Source organism: Cetorhinus maximus, chromosome 11 (assembly GCF_964194155.1).
Source record: "Cetorhinus maximus chromosome 11, sCetMax3.hap1.1, whole genome shotgun sequence".
NCBI lineage: Eukaryota > Metazoa > Chordata > Chondrichthyes > Lamniformes > Cetorhinidae > Cetorhinus > Cetorhinus maximus.
The window spans coordinates 22062553-22081668 of NC_135889.1; the positions used below are offsets into that span (position 1 = coordinate 22062553).

Consider the following 19116-nt stretch of genomic DNA (forward strand, 5'->3'; position numbering starts at 1 on the left):
CTCTCTCTCCCTCTCCCCCGCTGTCTCACTCTCTTCCCCAGGCTCTTCTTCTTCCTACTCCCGGGCTCTCTCTCCTCCCATCCTAGGCTCTCACGCTGTCTCTCCCCATCCCTTGCTCTCTCTCTCTCTCTCCCCACCCCAGGTTCTCTCTCTCTCCACCCCGGGCTCCCTCTCTCTTTTCCCACCCTGGGCTCTCTCTCTCTCTCTTCCCCCAGCGCTCTCTTCGCATTGGCTCTCTTTCTCTCCCCTCTGGCTCTCTTTTTCCTCTCTCTCTCTCTCACTTCTCTGTTAGCTTTCTCACTCGTTCTCTCCCTCTCCTACACCCCTGGCTTTCTTTCTCTCTCTGTGACTCTCTTGCGCTCTCTCTCCCCCCTGCTCACTTTTTCTCTCTCTCTCCCTCTCTACCCCTGATTCTCTCTCCCCCTGCCCCTCCCTCACTCTGTTCCCCACTTCCCTCTCTGTCCTCCTGGTTCTCTCTCTCTCTCTCTCTCTCTCCCCCATTGGCTTTCTCCCTCTCTCTTCAAGGTTCCTTTTCCATTGGCCGACCTGTGTATATGAGCGTCAACCATCAGGCGCGAGAGAGGATATACACAGTTGCTCTCACCAGGTTTGCTTCATGAGGATCTTGAAGCCATCAGGACAGGTGGAGGGGACAGGTAGGTGCAGGCTGTTACTGCCCACACCCCAGATGATAGCAGAGGAATCCACATCCTTGTAGGGCACCTCTCCAGTCAGTAACTCCCACAACACTACCCCGAATGACCTGTGGTGGAGAGGGAGACAAACATAATAACAGGTGAAATTCTAACTGCATGGGAAGCACAGACATAAATCTAAATAAGTTGACAGGAGTAGCTCATTGGTGTGCAGTTGAATCTGTGGTAAATACAACTATGGAATGCAGGCAGCAGCCCTGCTACAAATGACACTTGTTATAGATCTCAGTAAGAATTAGAGGCAAAGGGACTTAGTGGATCGGTGGGACAGACACTGGACTTTGTTTAGTGGGACTTATGTTCCAATCTAGCCTGGGCTGATTTGTCCTTTGAAATCAATGCATTCAAATAATGGAAGGCCATAGTCCACCCACTCCCAACCCCCGAGGGAACATGGAAATTCACAGAGAGTACAACATGGAAACAGGTCATTCACCCAACCAATCCACCTTGGGGTTTTCCCTCCATCTGAGCAAATAGTCCTAATCATACAGCACAGAAGAAGGCCAATCGGCCCATCGTGCCTGTACTGGCTATTTGAAAGAGCAAGCTAATTAGGCTCACTCCCTGCTCTCGTGGAATCAGTAACCCACTCTGTACAACTATTCCTTCATCCACTTATCCATTATAACCTTGAATGTTGACATATTATCTGTCACAACCATTAGCCCTGGAAGTGAACTCCACATCCTCTCAACTCTCTCAAGAGTTTATCCTGCTCCCCGTTGCAGATCTCTGAGACTTAATCCTATAACTATGGTCCCTCCTTCTGCAGCCTTCAACGACTGGAAAATAATCTGCTTCTAGCTACCCTGTCTCAACCTTCAATAATTTTACACACTTCTAGCATATTGTCCCATAATCTGTAATGTTCTGATGGGAAAAAATATGTTTGTTGATTCTTTCTTTGCATTTAGTGAGTTTAACTTTCTCATCAGATGTGGGCCACTGTTTAACATCTGGCGAATGAGGAGTTAAGCTGCCACACTTAATTCCAGTGCTATTCATTACTCACCAAATGTCCACTTTCTCAGACACGGGCTCATTGCGAATCACCTCGGGGGCCATCCAGGCCACAGTGCCAGCAAAGGACATCTTGGTGCTCTTGTCACTCAGCTCCTTGGAGGTACCAAAATCGGAAATCTTCACAGTGTCATCGTGGGTAACCAGCACACTGAAACAGGAGAAAGGGGCCAAAGCCTGTTAAACTGACCTGAAGCACCTGCTAAAACCAAGGCATATCAAGCTGTCGATCAGCACACCACTGTTACAGCTCACTCAAGTAGGTCCTGTTTAAAATCCTCTTCCAACGCGTCTGCTTCCCTTCTAAACATGGTTCTCTTCCTGGCACAATAGCCATTCACTGGCACCCTGTTAGCGGCCACCATAATGTAGGAGTCGGGACACAGTTATTTAATATAGGTGAGTGGTGAAGGAGGGTGGGGGCATGAGATGAGCTATCGTCCACATACGTGGAGTATTCATGGGTGGTTGCAGGGGAAAGAAGCCACACATGTGTAGTTTCCCTCAATTACATTCCAGACTTTAACTCCTTCCATGGATCTGTAATTCTATATATAAAGCATTCAAACTCTTGATTAGATTCCAGCCTGTGCATGTGTGTTTGCAGTGTGTATGCATGCAAATGTTTGTATGCTTTTCCATGTATTTATGTCTCTGCTGTGGACAGTCTTTTGCATGTATATCTGCATATTGTGTGTGCATTCACATGTTTTATGTGTCTACCTATGTGCATGCATTTGTGTTTGTCTGTGTGGAGTTGAGGGCAAGACGTCCACTGAACAAGGCAGATGAGCTGAGAATATAGATAGACGCCTGGAAGTAAGATGTCATAGCTATTATTGAAATGTGGCTTAAAGGGTAGGGAAGGTGGTTCAGCATTCCTGGTTACAGGGTTTTCAGACAGGATAGAAAATGGGGTAAAAAGGAGGGGGATCTCAATATTAGATAAAGAAAGAAGCACAGTGGTGAGGAGGGATGATATACTAGAAGGATCATCAAATTTGTGCTTTTTATTCATTCATGGGATGTGAGCATCGTTGGCTAGGTGAGCATTGTTGCCCATCCTGGATTGCCCTTGAGAAGGTGGTGTGCGATGCCTTCTTGAACCACTGCAGTCCCTGTGGTGTAGGCACACCCGCGTTGCTGTTAGGAAGGGAGTTCCAGGATTTTGTCCCAGCAACAGTGAAGAAACAGCAAAAATTTCCAAGTCAGGATGGTGAGTGGCTCGGAGGGGAACTTCCAGGTGCTGGTGTTCCCATGTGTCTGCTGCCCTTGTCGTTCTAGATGATAGTGGTTGTGGGTTTGGAAGGTGCTGTGTAAAGAAGCCTTGGTGAGTTTTTGCAGTGCATCTTGTAGATGGTACACACTGCTGCCACTGTGCATTGATGGTTGCAAGACTGAATGTTTGTGGAAGGATGTTAATCAAGCGGGCTGCTTTGTCCTGGATGGAGTCAAGCTTGAGTGTTGTTGGAGCTGCACTCGACCAGGTGAGTGGGGAGTATTCCATCACACTTCTGACTTGTGCCTTGTAGATGGTGGACAGACTTTCAGGAGTCAGGAGGTGAGTTACTCATCACAGAATTCCTAGCCTCTGACCTGCTCTTGTTGTCACAGTATTTTTATGGCTAGTCCAGTTCAGTTTTTGGTCACTGGTAACCCCCAGGATGTTGATAGTGGGGAATTCAGTGATGTTAATTGCCAATGAATGTCCAGGGCTGATGGCTAGATTCCCTTTTGTTGGAGATGGTCATTGCCTAGCATTTGTGTGGCACAAATGTTACTTGCTACTTGTCAGCCTGGATATTGTCCAGGTCTTGCTGCATTTGGACGTGGACTGTTTCTGTATCTGACGAGTTGTGAATGGTGCTGAACATTGTGTAATCATCAGCGAACATCCCCACTTCTGACCTTATGATGGATAAAAAGGTCATTGATGAAGCAGCTGAAGATGGTTGGGCCGAGGATATTACCCTGAGCAACTCCTGCAGTGATGTCCTGGAACTGAGATGATTGACCTCCAACCATCACAACCATCTTCCTTTGTGCTAGGTATGACTTCAACCAGCGGAGAGTTTTCCCACTGATTCCTATTGACTCCAGTTTTGCTAGGCTCCTTGATGTCATACTTGGTCAGATGCTGCCTTAATATCAAGGGCAGTCACTCTCACCTCACCTCGGGAGTTCAGCCCTTTGGTCCATGTTTGGCTGTAATGAGGTCAGGAGCTGAGTGATCCTGGCAGAACCCAAACTAGGCATCAGTGAGCAGGTTATTGCTAAGCAAGTGCCGCTTGATAGCTCTGTTGATGACCTCTTCCATTACTTTACTGATGATCGAGAATAAACTGATGGGGCGGTAATTGCCCGGATGGGATTTGTCCTGCTTTTTGTGTACAGGACATACCTGGGCAACTTTCCACTTTGCCGGGTATATGCCAGTGTTGTAGCTGAAAGGGTAGTAGAGCCAGAGAACCTCATCACCTTTAAAAACCACTTGGATCAGTGCTGGGACCTCAACCTTTTACAATTTATATAAATGACTTGGATGAAGGGACCAAAGGAATGGTTGCTAAATCTGCTGATGACACAAGATAGAGGGGAAAGTAAATTGTGAAAGGGGTATAAGGAGGCTACAAAGGGACATAGATAGGTTAAGTGAGTGGGCAAAGCTCTGGCAAGTGGAGTATAATGTGAGAAATGTGAAATTGTCCATTTTGGCAGGAAGAATAAAACAGAAGTATATTATCTAAATGGTGAGAGATTGCAGAGTTCTGAGATTCAGAATCAAAGAATTGTTACGGTGCAGAAGGATGCCATTCTGCCCATAGTGTCTGCACCAGGTCTCTGAGCATTTTAACATAGTGCAAATCTCCTGCCTTTTCCCTGTAACCCTGCACATTGCATGATTATTTCAATAGAAACAATATCCTCTTGAATGCCTCAATTGAACCTACCACTTGTCAGCCCAAGCCTGGACATTGTGTAGGTCTTGCTGCATTTGGACATGGATTGTTTCAGTATCTGAGGAGTCACAAATGGTGCTGAACATTGTACAATCATCAGCGAACATCCCCACTTCTGATCTTATGATGGAAGGAAGGTCATTGATGAAGCAGCTGAAGATGGTTGGGCCGAGGATACTACCCTGAGGAACTCATGTAGTGATGTCCTAGAACTGAGATGACTGACCTCCAACTATCACAACCCTCTTCCTTTGTGCTAGGTATGACTCCAACCAGCGGAGTTTTCCCGCTGATTCCTATTCACTCCAGTTTTGCTAGGGCCACATTTAGTGATGCCACACTAAGTCAAATGTTGCCTTGAAGTCAATGGCAATCACTCTCACCTCACCTCTGGAGTTCAGCTCTTTGGTCCATGTTTGGACCAAGACTGTAATGAGCTCAGGAGCTGAGTGATCCTGGTGGAACCCTAACTGAGTGGCAGTAAGCAAGTTATTGCTAAGCAAGTGCCGCTTCCACAACACCTCCAGGCAGTGCATTCCAAACCCCAACTACTCGCTGTGTGAAAAAGCTTTTCCTCACCTTGCATTTGTTTCTTTTGCAAAACACTTTAAAACTGTACCCTCTGGTTCTCGATCCATTTACGAGCGGGAACAGTTTCTCTCTACCTACTCTGTCCAGACCCCTCATGATTTTGAAAATGATTCGGAGGGAATCTGGGTGTCCTAGTGCATGAATCGCAAAAGGTTAGTATGCAGGTACAGCAACACATTAGGGAAGCTAATAGAATGTTATCGTTTATTGTGAGGGAAATTGAAAACAAAAGTAGGGAGGTTGCGCTTCAGTTACACAGGGCATTGGTGAGACCACATCTGGAATACTGTGTACAGTATTGGTCTCCTTATTTAAGGAAGGATGTAAATGCATTGGAAGCAGTTCAGAGAAGGTTTAGTAGGCTAATACCTGGAATGGAAAGGTTGTCTTATGAGGAAAGATTGGACAGGCTTAGGAGCCAGAGGACATTGCTAGGCTAGGCTTGTGACTTGATTGAAACGTATAAGATCCTGAGAGGTCTTGACAGGGTGGATATGGAAAGGATGTTTCCTCTTGTGGGAGAATCTAGAACTAGGGGTCACTGTTTAAAAATAAGGGGTCGCCATTTAAGACAGAGATGAGGGGAATTTTTTTTTCTCAGAGGGTTGTGAGTCTTTAGTACTCTGCTTCCAGCACCTTTTGAGAAGTGAGTCTTTGAATATTTTTAAGGCAGAGCTAAATAGATTCTTGATAAGCAAGGAAATGAAAGGTTATCAGGGGCGAGTGGGACTGTGGAGTTGAGATTACAAACAGCTAAATCATGATCTTATTGAATGGCGAAGCAGGCTTGAGGGGCCGAGTAGCCTACTCCTCCTCCTAAATCATATGTTTGTATTTGCATTTGAAGTGCCATAGCCTACAGGGCTATGGACCAAGAGCTGATAAACAGGTTCAGGCTGAACAGCTCTTTTTTTGGTCAGTGCAGGTATTATGGGATGAATGACCTTCTGTGCTGTAAATGTTTTATGTTTCTAAGTGTGAATGAACTTATTTGTGTGCATGCATGTACATTGATTGGGGCCAGTTAGCTCAGTTAGCTAGATGGTTGGTGTGCGGTTCAGAATAGTGCCAACAGCACAGGTTCAATTCCTGTTCCGACTGAGGTAAACTTGGATCCTCATCCTGCCCCTGAAAGCAGAAGGCAATGACAAACTACCACTGGCAAAAAAACTGCCAAGAAAATAGCTCAGGATGAAGCATCAGTGACAAAGGGCCTGCCTTCCAGCAGAGCACACATGGAATATCAATGTTGATGTCAATATGCGTGTGCAGGTGTATCTATTCAACCACGAGTGCATTTATGTATGCAGATATTTTTATGTATTCACTGTGGGTATGGATATACATGCATTTATATGTGTGTGCATATGTGTACAAATGAACATGCGCAGTTTAGATGTGTGTGCGCATTCATGTGTGTGCATGTGTAGCAAAGTAGACAACCTTTACTCACTTGGGTGATTTGAGGTCTCTATGGATGATTTTGTGTAGATGTAGGTAGTTCATTCCACTGGCTATTCCTGAGGACCAGTCCACCAACAGCCGGGGTGTGATCTTCCGGCCTGCCCGTAGAACCTCGTATAACTGGCCGTGGGCGCAATACTCCATAATAATACAGTAACATGGGGCTTGGGTGCATACACCCCTGGGGAAAAAGAAAGTTCAACATTTTACCACATGGGCATTGCTGTTCAGATGTTGTTGGATTAGTTTATTGACAACAATACTCAGCTCAAGTCATCATTAACCTGACTGTGGAAACTCTTTCGAGTTACCAACAGTCACAGATTGCAACTTCTTTCGAGTACAATCACAGTTCTTGGTTTTCCGGGAGTGGGACATGAACCCACAACCCTCTGATTCAAAGGTGAGGGTGCTATGAACTGAGCCACAGCTGACACCTGACTGTGGAAACTCTTTCGAGTTATCAACAGTCACAGATTGCAACTCTTCCAAGTACAATCACAGTTCTTGGTTTCCGGGAGTGGGACATGAACCCACAACCCTCTGATTCAAAGGCGAGGGTGCTATGGACTGAGCCACAGCTGACACCTGACTGTGGAACCAGCATGGGCTGTAAAATGTAATTAACAATCCCTGCTGCCACACAGCCCCACCCACCACTACACTACACTACCCTCCCTGTGCATCACTTAGCGTTCACAGTGTTTGCCTCAGCCAATTAGCTACGTGAAATTAAACCAACCAGAATCCCAAGAATGTTGGTGTTAGGAATTAGATACATTACATTTCAGTGAACATCAAACACTCCCAGGGCTGATACAGCACGAATTAGATGCAGCATAGAGCTTCCTCTACACTGTCCCGTTAATTACTCCCAAGGCAAGTATGCATGGGTTAAATACAGACTAAAGCTCCCTCTACACTCTCCTATCAGACAATTCCAGGGCAGGTACAGCATGGGTTAGATACAGAGTAAAGTTCCCTTCTACACTATTCCATCAAACATCCCAGGGAAGGTACAGCATGGGTTAGATACAGAATAAAGCTCCTTCTACACTGTCCCATCAAACACACATAGGGCAGGTAGAACACAGGTTAGATACAGGGTAACACTCTCCCCAGACTGTCTCAACGATGTGCCTCTTTTACTAGGTATTGTGACACTTCAACCTTTCCTCAACAGTCAGTGAGTACAAGTGCCTTTGTCAATTGCCTCAGTTTGGCGCAGTTTCCTGCATTGGTCTCATACCAACCAGGAACTGGAATGCAACTATGCAAATGCATTTGACAATGAACCCTCACTCCAGCAGACATGGCACAGTCTCATCTCATCAGTCTGCATCGGATTCTAACCCAAGTGTCAGAGGTGAAAAGTCATTCTCTGACCATCACGAATTCCCTCAAAGGTTCACTTGTATAGCAAACAAAGTATGCTTGGAAATGACTGATATGTGGGACCCTTACTCTGTGCAGTCCTTCCCCCCCTTTAACATTGAGTAGATGTAAACCATACTTGAATGCGATGATGTTGGGATGTCTCAATTTCCTCAGGTGCTTGATGTCCGTTTCCTTCTGTTCCCGTACTTTTTTAATCGCCACATCTTCACCTCGGAATTTGCCCAGAAACACAGCTCCTTGGGCTCCGCTCCCCAGCCACTGGAGCTCCGAGATCTCCTCAAAAGGCACCTCCCAAGAATCTGATAAATCAACAAACATACCAGAATCAATTCAACAGATCCCAGTATCTGCAGATTTAAAGTTACTACAGAGCTGGCCTCTAAACTCACAGCTCACCACAGTTAGCCAGGAGCTAGGCACATGGAGCCAGACAAAGGATATTGGTGGGTTCCAATTTGGTGGTATCAGGGATTGCTATAATTCTCCCCAGTGCCCCTGGGTTAGAGAGAGGAGAAACCAACCAGGGATCCTTTTCCTGATTATTGTGTAACAGTCTCCCAAAATGTGTGTGCACATGCATCTTTCCTGTATACTATACTAGCAGGTACACAATTCTAACTGGTAAACAATACTAACTTGTACACAATGCTAACCTGTAGAAACTGCTAACTGATATGCAATGCTATCTTGGTACATAAAACTAACTGGTACCCAATGCTAACTGAAACACAATGGTAACATGGCATACAAATCTAGTGTGTTACACAGAGCTAACTGGGGAACTTGCAGGTCCTTGTCCTCCTAGGTAATCTGGTAGACAATACTAACAGGTAGACAATACAACCTAAGACACAATATTAACGTGTAAATCTAAAACAATATGCTAACTGGTTGTCAATACTAAATGGTACACAATACTAACTGCTACACTTGCTACCTTAGTACACAATTTTACAGGTTACATGCTAGTTGGTGCATAACACAAACAGGCAACATTCCCTTTTTTTTCCGCAGTGCCTGACCTATTCACTTAAGTGTGTGAACCGTGCAAATTTTTGCGCAGCTGTGATTGTGAAGCAACTTAAAGGGTCCAGCTTGTGCAAGGCCAGCATGGGAATTGTTGCATGACTGCACAGCTTAGAAAGAACACTGCAAACAGGTATACTATACTAACTGGTACACACTGGTACCTCGATACACAGTATTAGCTGGTACACAACAATAACACAACTTGTAATTATATCATGCCTTTAACATATTAAAACATTTCAAGGTGCTTCATAGTAGGCAATAAGCAAAATTTGACACCAAGCCATGTAAGTAGATATTAGGGCAGATGGCGAAAATGTTGGCAAAGACCTAGGTTTTAAGGACTTTCTTAAAGGAAGAGGGAGAGGTAAAGAGGTAATGAGGTTTGGGAAGGGAGTTTCAGAGTTTAGGGCCTAGGCAGCTGAAGGCATCCACCAACAGTGGAGCAATTAAAATTGGGGATGCTGAAGAGGCTAAAATTGGATAAGTGCAGACATCTCAAAGGGTTGTTGGGGCTGGAAGAGATTACAATGAAAGGGAAGGGGGCAACATCATGGATGGATTTGAAAATCAGGATGGGAGTTTTGAAATCGAGGAGTTGCTCAACTGGGAGCCAGTGTAGATCAGTGAGCACAGAAGTGAGTGGTGGACCCAACTTGGTGCAAGTAAGGACGTGGGCAGCAGGGTTTTGGGAGACCTCAGGTTACAGAGCGCAGAATGTGGGAGATCAGCCTGGAGTGCATTGAAAGTTTCAGCAACAGATGAGCTGAAGTAGGGATAGAGTCAAGGCCGGAGGTGGAAATAGTGGTCTTAGTGATGACACGGATATGACACCAAGGTTGGGAACAGGCTGGTTCAGGGAGCTGCCTTAGAGGGGAATGGAGTCGGTAGCTAAGGAATGAAGTTTACAGTGGGGACCAAAAACAATGGCTTCTGACTTCACAATATTTAATTGGAGAAATCTCTGCTCATTCAGTATTGGATGTTGGACAAGCAGTAAGATAATTTAGCAACAATGGAGGAGTCAAGAGAGGTCATGCTGAACATGCAAAAGCTAACATTATGCTTTCGAATGATGTTGCTGAGAGGCAGCATTTGGATGAGAAACAGGAGGGGCCCAATGATAGATCCTTGGGGGACACTGGGATTAATGGTGCGGGAGCGGGAAAAAAAGCCATGGCAAGTGATACTCTGGTTAGATAAGAATGGAACCAGGCAAGTCCAATCCCACTCAGCTGGAGGATGATAGTGCATCATTTGTATCAAAGGTTACAGTTAGGTCGAGAAGGATAAGCAGGGATAGTTTACGTTTGTCACAAGCACATGGGATGTAATTTGTGACTTTGATAAGAGCTGTTTTGGTAATATGGGAGAAGGTGAAAATGCTATGCTACACAATGCTACCTTGGTGCACTGTGCTCGCTGGTACACTATCCCTGGTATGCAATACCAACTGGTACAAAATGCTGATTGGGGCACAACGCTGACTGATGCATAATATTCACCTGTACACAATACTAATAGGTATAGAAGATAATCTGGTATACCATACTAACTGGCACACAACAGTAACTGGCACATACTGGTAAACTGCACAGAATATAACCTGGCACAAAATACTAACTGGTACACAATACTCACTGGTACAGAATATAGCATGGCACACAATATTAACTGGTATGGTATATAACCTTGTACACAATACTAACTGGTACACAATACTCACCGGCACAGAATAGTAACTGATATAGAATGCTGACTGGTATTTAATACTAACTCACACACAATTCTCACTGGTACACAATACAATTTAAAGAGCGGGAGTTAAGAAGGACCCAGAGACAGACAGCAGCACCTAAAAGCGGTATCCAATCTCTGGCTCCAGAGCGGACCTACTGTGTTCTGAGAAAGATTAGAGTGTGATGTGTGAGGAAAACAGGTAGTTGATTGATTGGTGAGTATTTTTCTCACTTATTTTTCCAAACTCTGGTAATTTTAGTAAATGTGAGGCTTTGTTAGTAGTAGTAAGGTTTACTAATAGCAGTATAGTATAGCTTATTAGATTGGCAAGTAAGTATTTCCTATTTATTTTAACTAGGGAATTAACATTAATTAAAATGCAATTAGTAAAAATAATTAAACACTATAAAGATGGCAGGGCAGGCGATGTGTGGCAGCTGCAGAATGTGGAGGCTTGTGGATACCTATGTGATCAAAGGCAAACACATCTGCAGTAAGTGTCTGCGGGAGGAACTACGGCTCAGAGTCATTGAACCGAAGGCCAAGCTGCAGACACTGCAATACATCAGGGAGAGGGGAAGTTACCTGGTCACTTTGTTCCAGAAGGCAGTCACACCCCTTAGGATAGGGCTGTCTAATTTGATCCCTGGTCAGGGGCAGGAGAGTGTGACTGTGAGTGAGGCAGGAATGGGGATCAAGAAGGCAGAAGTGAAGAAGCCTCAGCCCTTGCAATTGTCCAATAGGTTCGAGGCTCTTGCAGCTTATAGGGACAAAAGCAAGGACTGCAGATTGGATGAGCGAACTGACCATGGCACTATAGTACAGAGGGGGAGTTCAAGCAGGGCAAGTTAATAGAAACATAGTGGTATTAGGGGACGATATAGTCAAGGGGATAGACACAGCTATCTGCAGCTGAGAGCGAGAATCCAGAGTGCTGTGCTGCCTGCCGGTGCCAGGCTTTGAGACATCTGCTTGGGGCTGGAGAGGAACTTGCAGTGGGAGGGGGAAAATCCAGCTGTCATGGTACACGGAAGCAGGAAAGAGTTTCTGAGTAGGGAGCATGAGCAGAAAGGGATTAAATTAAAAAGCAGAACCTCAAAGGTAATTGTCTCTGGATTATTACCTGAGCCACATGTAAATTGGAGCAGGGTGAATAAAATTAGGGAGTTAAATGCGTGGCTCAAAGATTGGTGTAGGAGACATGGGTTTCAATTCATGAGGCACTGACACCAGGACTGGGAAGAATGTGAGCTGTACCGTTGGAGCGGGTCTTCACAGGAGCTGTGCTGGGGCCAGTGTTTTGGCACGTTGCAAGTGAAGGGGGGTTGCAGGGGAGGAGGGGGGTGTTGCAGCGGTGGGGCAGGTTCTGCCGGGGGTGGGGGGGGGTGAGGCTGGTTGCAGGGGAGGGGAGGGAGTCACAGGGGAGGGGGGGGTGGCCGCAGGGGAGGGGTGTTGCAGGAGAGGGGGGGGTGCCCAGTGGGGCTTGCGGGGGAGGGAGGGTGGTGGATGCAGTTGATGGGGGGTGGATGGGGGAGTGAACGCATGGGAGGGGGCTTGGAAGCAATGGAGGGTGGGTGGACACAGGGGAGGGTGGGTGGACACAGGGGAGGGGGGCTGGATGCAGAGGAGCGTGGGTGGATACGTGGAAGGGTGGTGGACGAAGATGGGGGCTTACGGAGAATGGTGATTGCAGAGGAGGGCATGGGTTTGTGGTGGAGGAGGCCATGTCGCGGAGGAGAAGACTGTGTTGGGGTGGGGTGAGTGAAGGAGAGGGTGAAGGAGGAGGGGCTGAGGAAGGAGGGGAGAGGGATGAACAGGGAGGGAGGGGGGGTGTCACAGGGAGGGGGCCTAGGGGAGAGGAGGCCACAGGGAGGGGAGGTCGCCACCAGGGGCAGGTTGCGGTCATAGAGGAGGTCGTGGGTTCGAATGGGGGACATGGAGCATGGGTGTCGGAGGGGGGTCATGGGGGTGGGGTTGGATTGGAGATGCGGGGGGACAGATTGTGGACGCGGGTGGGCTGAGGAAGGGCGAGGTTGGGCTGAGGAGGGACGCGGGTGGGCAGTTGAGGGTTGCAGTGGGGCTGATCAGGACGTGGGGGGTGGGGAATGTGGGGGTGGAGAAAGGTGAGGGGGCTGGGGCATGGGAGAGGGGATTCAATGCCCCCTGCCATCAAATTCATCATGGGGAAGGGCACAAGGTTCCACACAATAACTTGTAAAACAATATTAATTTATGCAGAATATTAAGTGGTAAAGACTGTCATCTAGAACAACACGAACAATACAAAATAAACTTTGACAATGTTAATTGGAGCAAAGGTAACTGGTACAATGCTAACTAACACAATACTAACCAGTATGCTGACCATACAAAGTTATGCAACACAACATTGATGACTAGAATGTCAATACCTTGCTGTTGTAACTTATAGTCTGTGGAGTAGGCTTTTCCTATAATATTCCACACTGGCCTCAGGCAGCCGAATAGTCCCTCCAGGAATCCTCCTGGCCCCGATCCTGAGCCTGACCCTGAACGATTGTAATGTATCTTCATCTCATCTGGTCCACTGTTGTCCTTGCCACCTCCATCATTCCCATTCCCATCCTCAGGGGTCTGGGTGGTCCCGGATTCCTCGTGCTCCCTCAGTTGCAGCACACTGTTTTCAAACTGGTCGCGGGAGTCCTCACTGACACTGGTGAGCACGGTGATGGTGACGGGGTGGTTGGAGTTGGAGCTGCCACTGCTGTCGGCCTGTGGGGGACCCTTCTCCTGCAGGTTATCCAGGATCTCGGGCGGTGAGTACGACGGCTTGTGGCCCACGTCTCGGACTGGCAGCTTCTCCCCCGGGGTCCCCAGCTCTTCTTTCAAGTTCTGATTGATGAGGTTGGAGGAGGGTGACCATGTCAGGACCTCCTGTGGACTGGCCATCACACCGTGCGTGTGCATGGGGCAGGCGGCATGAGGTGGCTTTCAGTACAATCCTAGGACAGGACCCAACGTGAGGGACAAACACCCAAACCTGCAAGTGAGAAAGGAAATAGTTTGTGAATTTCCAGCCAGCAGTGAACATCCTTTACAATGATGTGGCTCGGTGGGCAGCTTTCTCACATCCAAGTCAGAAAGTTATTGAAATCCCACTCTAGGACATTTATGCGCAAAAATCTTAGCTGACACTCCCAGTACTGAGGGAGTGCTGCCCTGTCGGAATGCCATCTTTCAGGTGAAATGGCTCTACCTGTCCTCTCAGGTACAAAAAACCCCACGGCCACTATTTTGAAGAAGAGTAATGTACATCTTTAGTATTAGTTTTTAGTATTTATTAAGGCATGTCTTCTCAGTCTTTGAATGAACTTAACCAAATTAGAAAACCCAAGGTGAAAAGAACCTGTCTTTTTGGAAGAAGAGCTGGTGTCCTGGTCAACACTTATCCCTCAACAAACATCACAAAAACAGATGATCTGGTTGTTATCACATTGCTCCTTTCTGTGTGCTCTTTGGCTGCTGTGCTTCCTACACTAGAGATGACACTTCAGAAGTATCTAGGATGGTCAATGCCGAGGAGGTCACTTATACCAAACACCATTGCAATTTGTGGGAATGACATAATCACATACGGGCGGGAGTGACATCACCATGTACAGAGATTCATCGTGGTTCAAGAGGAAATGAGGGTGATGGGGGCGGGGCGGGGCGGGGAAAAAAATTGAACAACAACCTGTTTTCTGCGTCCCAGCCGCTTTGAAGGCTGCTGCAGACGGGAAGGGAACAACATAGGTCCATGTCAGGACTTCACTGAAGTAAGTTATGAAGGCACAAAATACTGGACATAAAGCCCATCTGGTACTGGACAGTGGCCAGACCAACAAGAACCCAGAGCGGTATTCCTGTGCATTGATATTACTCACTTTGACCAAGAAAGTCTAACCAAGATAAAAGACTGGGATGCATGTTCTGGCAGTTGTCAAGAGCTCACTCTGAGCCCTAACTCCCCCTCTCACCAAGAGGAGGTCCTGAAGTGACAGACAAGGGGTAAATTACAATATAGCTCGCCATAGCAAGTAGAGGTGTTTAATCTGTCCTGTTCATAGGTTCAGTTGTGTATCCCTCTGCACTTTACTGGGCAGATTTATCTCTGGATCCACTCAGTCCTGTGCTCGCTCTAGGCCTGTGACTGGCTCAGGCCTTTCTCCTTTACATCTACCGGATTATTTTTCTTGAGTGTTCTAGTTGTTACGTGGATAAACTTGGTAGCCAATTTGCTGCTTATGTAAGCTTGCTGTGCATAAATTGGCTGCCATTATTTCAAATGTATTTTATTGGCTTTGGGACATCCTGGGGTTGTGAAAGAAGTTATATAAATGCAAAGCTTTTCTTTCTTTTTTTGTATTTCACCTCTTTCTAGGGAGACCAGTACAGCAGATTTAACCATTGGCATGGTTCCCTCGCTGATGCTACGGTAACCCACCCACCCCTTCACTTCCAGCTCCTACTCCACTTCATAGCAGGAGCCTGTGAATAATGCAAGGGCCAATCTTTTACAATTTGGCATCACTTGACACAAGAAAATTGCAGAGATAGGAAAAGGGGTTCTCAGGTGACATCCAAACAATCTCTCCATGCGAGTCCAGATCCTGTGCTACTGTAATTACACCCTGCACACTCATGGCAGCAATGAACTCTGCACAGAACCCAGTCGCTGATTAAACTTCGGAGCAAAGAGCTAACAGGAGGAGGATCAGAGAGAACCCAGTGAACCTCACCCTCATTCAGTCTACAATGAAATGAATACTCTGGATTTCCTTCATGATTCCCTTCCTATAGTTTTGTACCCATCTCATCTGGAAGCTCTAACTCTCGCTGTGGTTAAGTTTCACTGGTGTTCTCCCATACCTCACCCCAAGTGGCCACCTTTCCTTAAGGCAGCATCATAAACTAGCTTGCACTGACCTTCACCTACCAGCCACTTGTGAACATTTGACATCTTATCAGGAGAAGGTGCCTGGCCGATACTTCCTCTGCCCTATCCCAGGGGCCAATTGTAAGTTATGAAAGACTTGCTTGACATTTTGGCAGCTGGCACCATTCATAGTGGTTAAAGGTGCCCTATATAAATACAAGATATTGTTATAAAAACAAAAAGTGCTGGAAAAACTCAGCAGGTTTGACAGCATCTGTGGAGAAAAAGACAGAGTTAATGTTTCGAGTCCGTATAATTCTTCTTCAGAACTGAAGAAGAGTCATACGGACTCCAAACGTTAACTCTGTCTTTTTCTCTACAGATGCTGTCAGACCTGCTGAGTTTTTCCAGCACTTTTTGTTTTTGTTTCACATTTCCAGCATCCGCAGTATTTTGCCTTTATCAAGATATCGTTATAGTCGGACAGGATCTCCACTGTGCTAGCGCCACCATCAGGCATATTGAAAATCCTTCATGGAATCTTCATTTGATGCTTCTGTTGAAAACTGCCAAAGCATAATCACTCTGCTGTTACCAGCAAACAAAAACTTGAATCACCTTGGCTCCGGCCAAGGGCCGCAGCCTGACTTTTCAGCTCCTCCCCCATAGTGACCAACAAGCTCACCAGATCACTGGACCTCCCACCACTACCAAGCTTGGATAGGATGATATGGGTGCAAACTCAACCTTGCACTAAGTGCACACAGAGACTTGGTGGAGGAACCTGTGCTGTCCTGGACACAAACAGTGTTTCCACATATATATATATTATATAAATAAATGTGACAACCAGGTTATTAGGTTTTTTGAAGTAACAAATTTGACCAGAAAGCAGGGATATCCCTTTGGAAAGACCAGGTGCAGAAGGACAGTGAAATGGCTGCATCAGAGTTCAGAGCTGAAATATACTCCAGACGCTTGCTGAATTATACATGGGGATACTCGGTCTAATTCAATTAACCCAACAGGACCCAGTGAAAACAATTGCAGCTGCCAAATATCATTTACACTCCTGTACACTGGGCACTGACTGTTGAGGACTATACCCAGACTGTAGGAGATACCAAAGCTTACAAAGAATTCCACTCTGCCATGTAATCTTAGTCAGAAGAGACACTTAACACAGAAAATTCCACTCTGGATTGAATACATTGACATCAACAAACAAACAAACTGACATTGCCAGCAGTGGGGGGTCATGAACCTGCCAATCACTTTGATGTCGGCCAACCTTGTATGTCAATGCTCGGCCAAAATTAATGTTACCAAGCCTCCATGATTGGCCTGGAGCCTACAGGAATTAAGGACTGATCTCCTGGGAGTTACCTGCGAGAGAGTATTACGATAAACTGTCAGTCTTTTTTTTAAACCTTCTTTAAAAACATTTGTTCATTAGTCATGAACATATCAGAGACGGTGACTGACAGTCGCAGTTCATCCAATTGGGTAACAAAGTTCATTTGCTTTCTGATTAGTGTGGGAAGGATATGCGCCCGTGAGGAAGGATGTCAGGTGACCAATGGCAGGTGCCTGGTTGGGGGCGGGTAGAGGGTGCTTGGAGGAAGTTTGCATGATGAAACCTCCAGGAATACCTCCAGCCAGAGTTGGCAACCCTTACCAAACTTACTATGGTTGATTTATTATTACAGTTCACTTCCTTTGTTTATCAGTATGTGAAATTCGCATGTTGGTAAAGAATATGTTGTTCATTGCACACCTTTCACAAGCCAGCAATAAAATGGAGAGCATTTTGCAACAGGATTAACGTCATTAAAACTTGAACATTTCCTAACCTCCTTGGCGCAGGCAAAACTCCTCTCTCACCCCTTCACCTTTCGGTCAGCCTCTAACTCTCTGTGATGAACTAGCTTGTTCCTGACCTATGCTGATTTTCCCCCTTGCCCTCTACTGTAAGTTGCCTCAGCCCCAGAGCCATCCCTCCTGACATGGGACACACATCAATGACCAGTGCACTGTTTGGAGTGTCTGGAACAGGTTATACCTGGAAGTTCGCTGGGCGTGGCTCTCCGGCGGATTTCAAAAAAGGATCTTGAATTTCTACCAATTTTCACTGGTGTAAACAGCACACTCCAATTTAAGGGGAGATAGTGGTAATGTAACTAGCTAATGCCCTTGGGGACATGGGTTCAAATCCCACCTTGGCAGTTGGTGGAATTTAAATTCAATTAACTAATTCAACTGATTAATTAAAAAATCTGGAATTATAAACTAGTCTCTGTAATGGTGCTATGAAACCATCATTAATTGTCGTAAAGAACCATCTTGTTCAGTAATGTCCTTTAGAGAAGGAAGTCTGCCGTCCTTACCTTGTCTGGCCAATGTGTGACTCCAGACCCACAGCAATGTGGTTGACTCTTAACTACCCTCTGAAATAGTCTAGCAAGCCACTCAGTTATACCAAACCGCTACAGAAGGACTGCAAGACCTGAATTCTACCCTCGGGGTGCGCCCCAAGTGGGCGCAGCCAGAAATGGATGTAAAACCAACTCCCGGCCGAGTTCGCGTTGTGAATGTGGTCTTACGCTGGGTGGCCAATTAAGGCCTGCCCAGTGGGGAACGCGACTGCTGGATGTGTTTTCCACGCACGGAGTTGGGAACACGTCAGGTGCCGGGTCCAATGGGAACCCAACGAGGTGTTCAAAAACGGATGAGGCAGCTCCCTGAAGGCTGCCAGAAGTTGTGGGGGAAGCTGAGGGAGCTGTTTGGATGCAATCCAACAAATGTCCTGCCACACATTCATGACCTCAGCACCTGGTGGAAGGCAGGAGGGCAAGTTCACCCCGTTTCTCAGATGTCACCTGCCTGGGAGTGCTGGTGGAGGAGGTCAGTGCCAGGCAGCATATCCTAATGCCCAGGGACGTCAAGAGAAGGCCATTCCACTTGACCAAGAAGGCCTGGATGGAGGTCGCCGCCCATGTTAGTGGGCATGACGTGGTGTGTCACACGTGGCTTCAGTGCTGCAAAAGGTTAAATGATCTGCTGCAGTCAGCAAGGGTAAGTACAGAAATGGCATAGACCTGTGTGGAGAAGTTTAGTCAGGTGCCCATTGCTCAGAATGTTAAGGGGTCTAAGAGTCTGTATGCCAACTGGCACTTAAGCCTGCCCTGCCAAGGCTGGGATGTCAGCACAACTGGCCTCAGTACATTGCAGGGTGAGATTGTCACTGTGACACTGCCCGCCTAATGGCCGGGTGGGAACCAGGAAAGGACCTTCAGGG

General features: G+C 46.6%; 1 protein-coding gene across 2 annotated transcripts in view; it reads right to left on the reverse strand.

Annotated features, from left to right (window-relative positions):
• map3k13 (mitogen-activated protein kinase kinase kinase 13) overlaps positions 1-19116 on the reverse strand; it is a 143267-nt gene that overhangs the window by 56522 nt on the left and 67629 nt on the right. For both annotated transcript variants that reach the window (XM_078551632.1, XM_078551631.1), the window contains 5 exons: positions 13333-13940; positions 8268-8451; positions 6744-6935; positions 1732-1890; positions 605-763 (listed from right to left, as the gene is read on the reverse strand). In XM_078551632.1, the coding sequence (XP_078407758.1) occupies positions 605-763; positions 1732-1890; positions 6744-6935; positions 8268-8451; positions 13333-13867 (1229 nt within the window). In that variant the 5' untranslated portion in view covers positions 13868-13940. The remainder of the gene's footprint in view (positions 1-604; positions 764-1731; positions 1891-6743; positions 6936-8267; positions 8452-13332; positions 13941-19116) is intronic.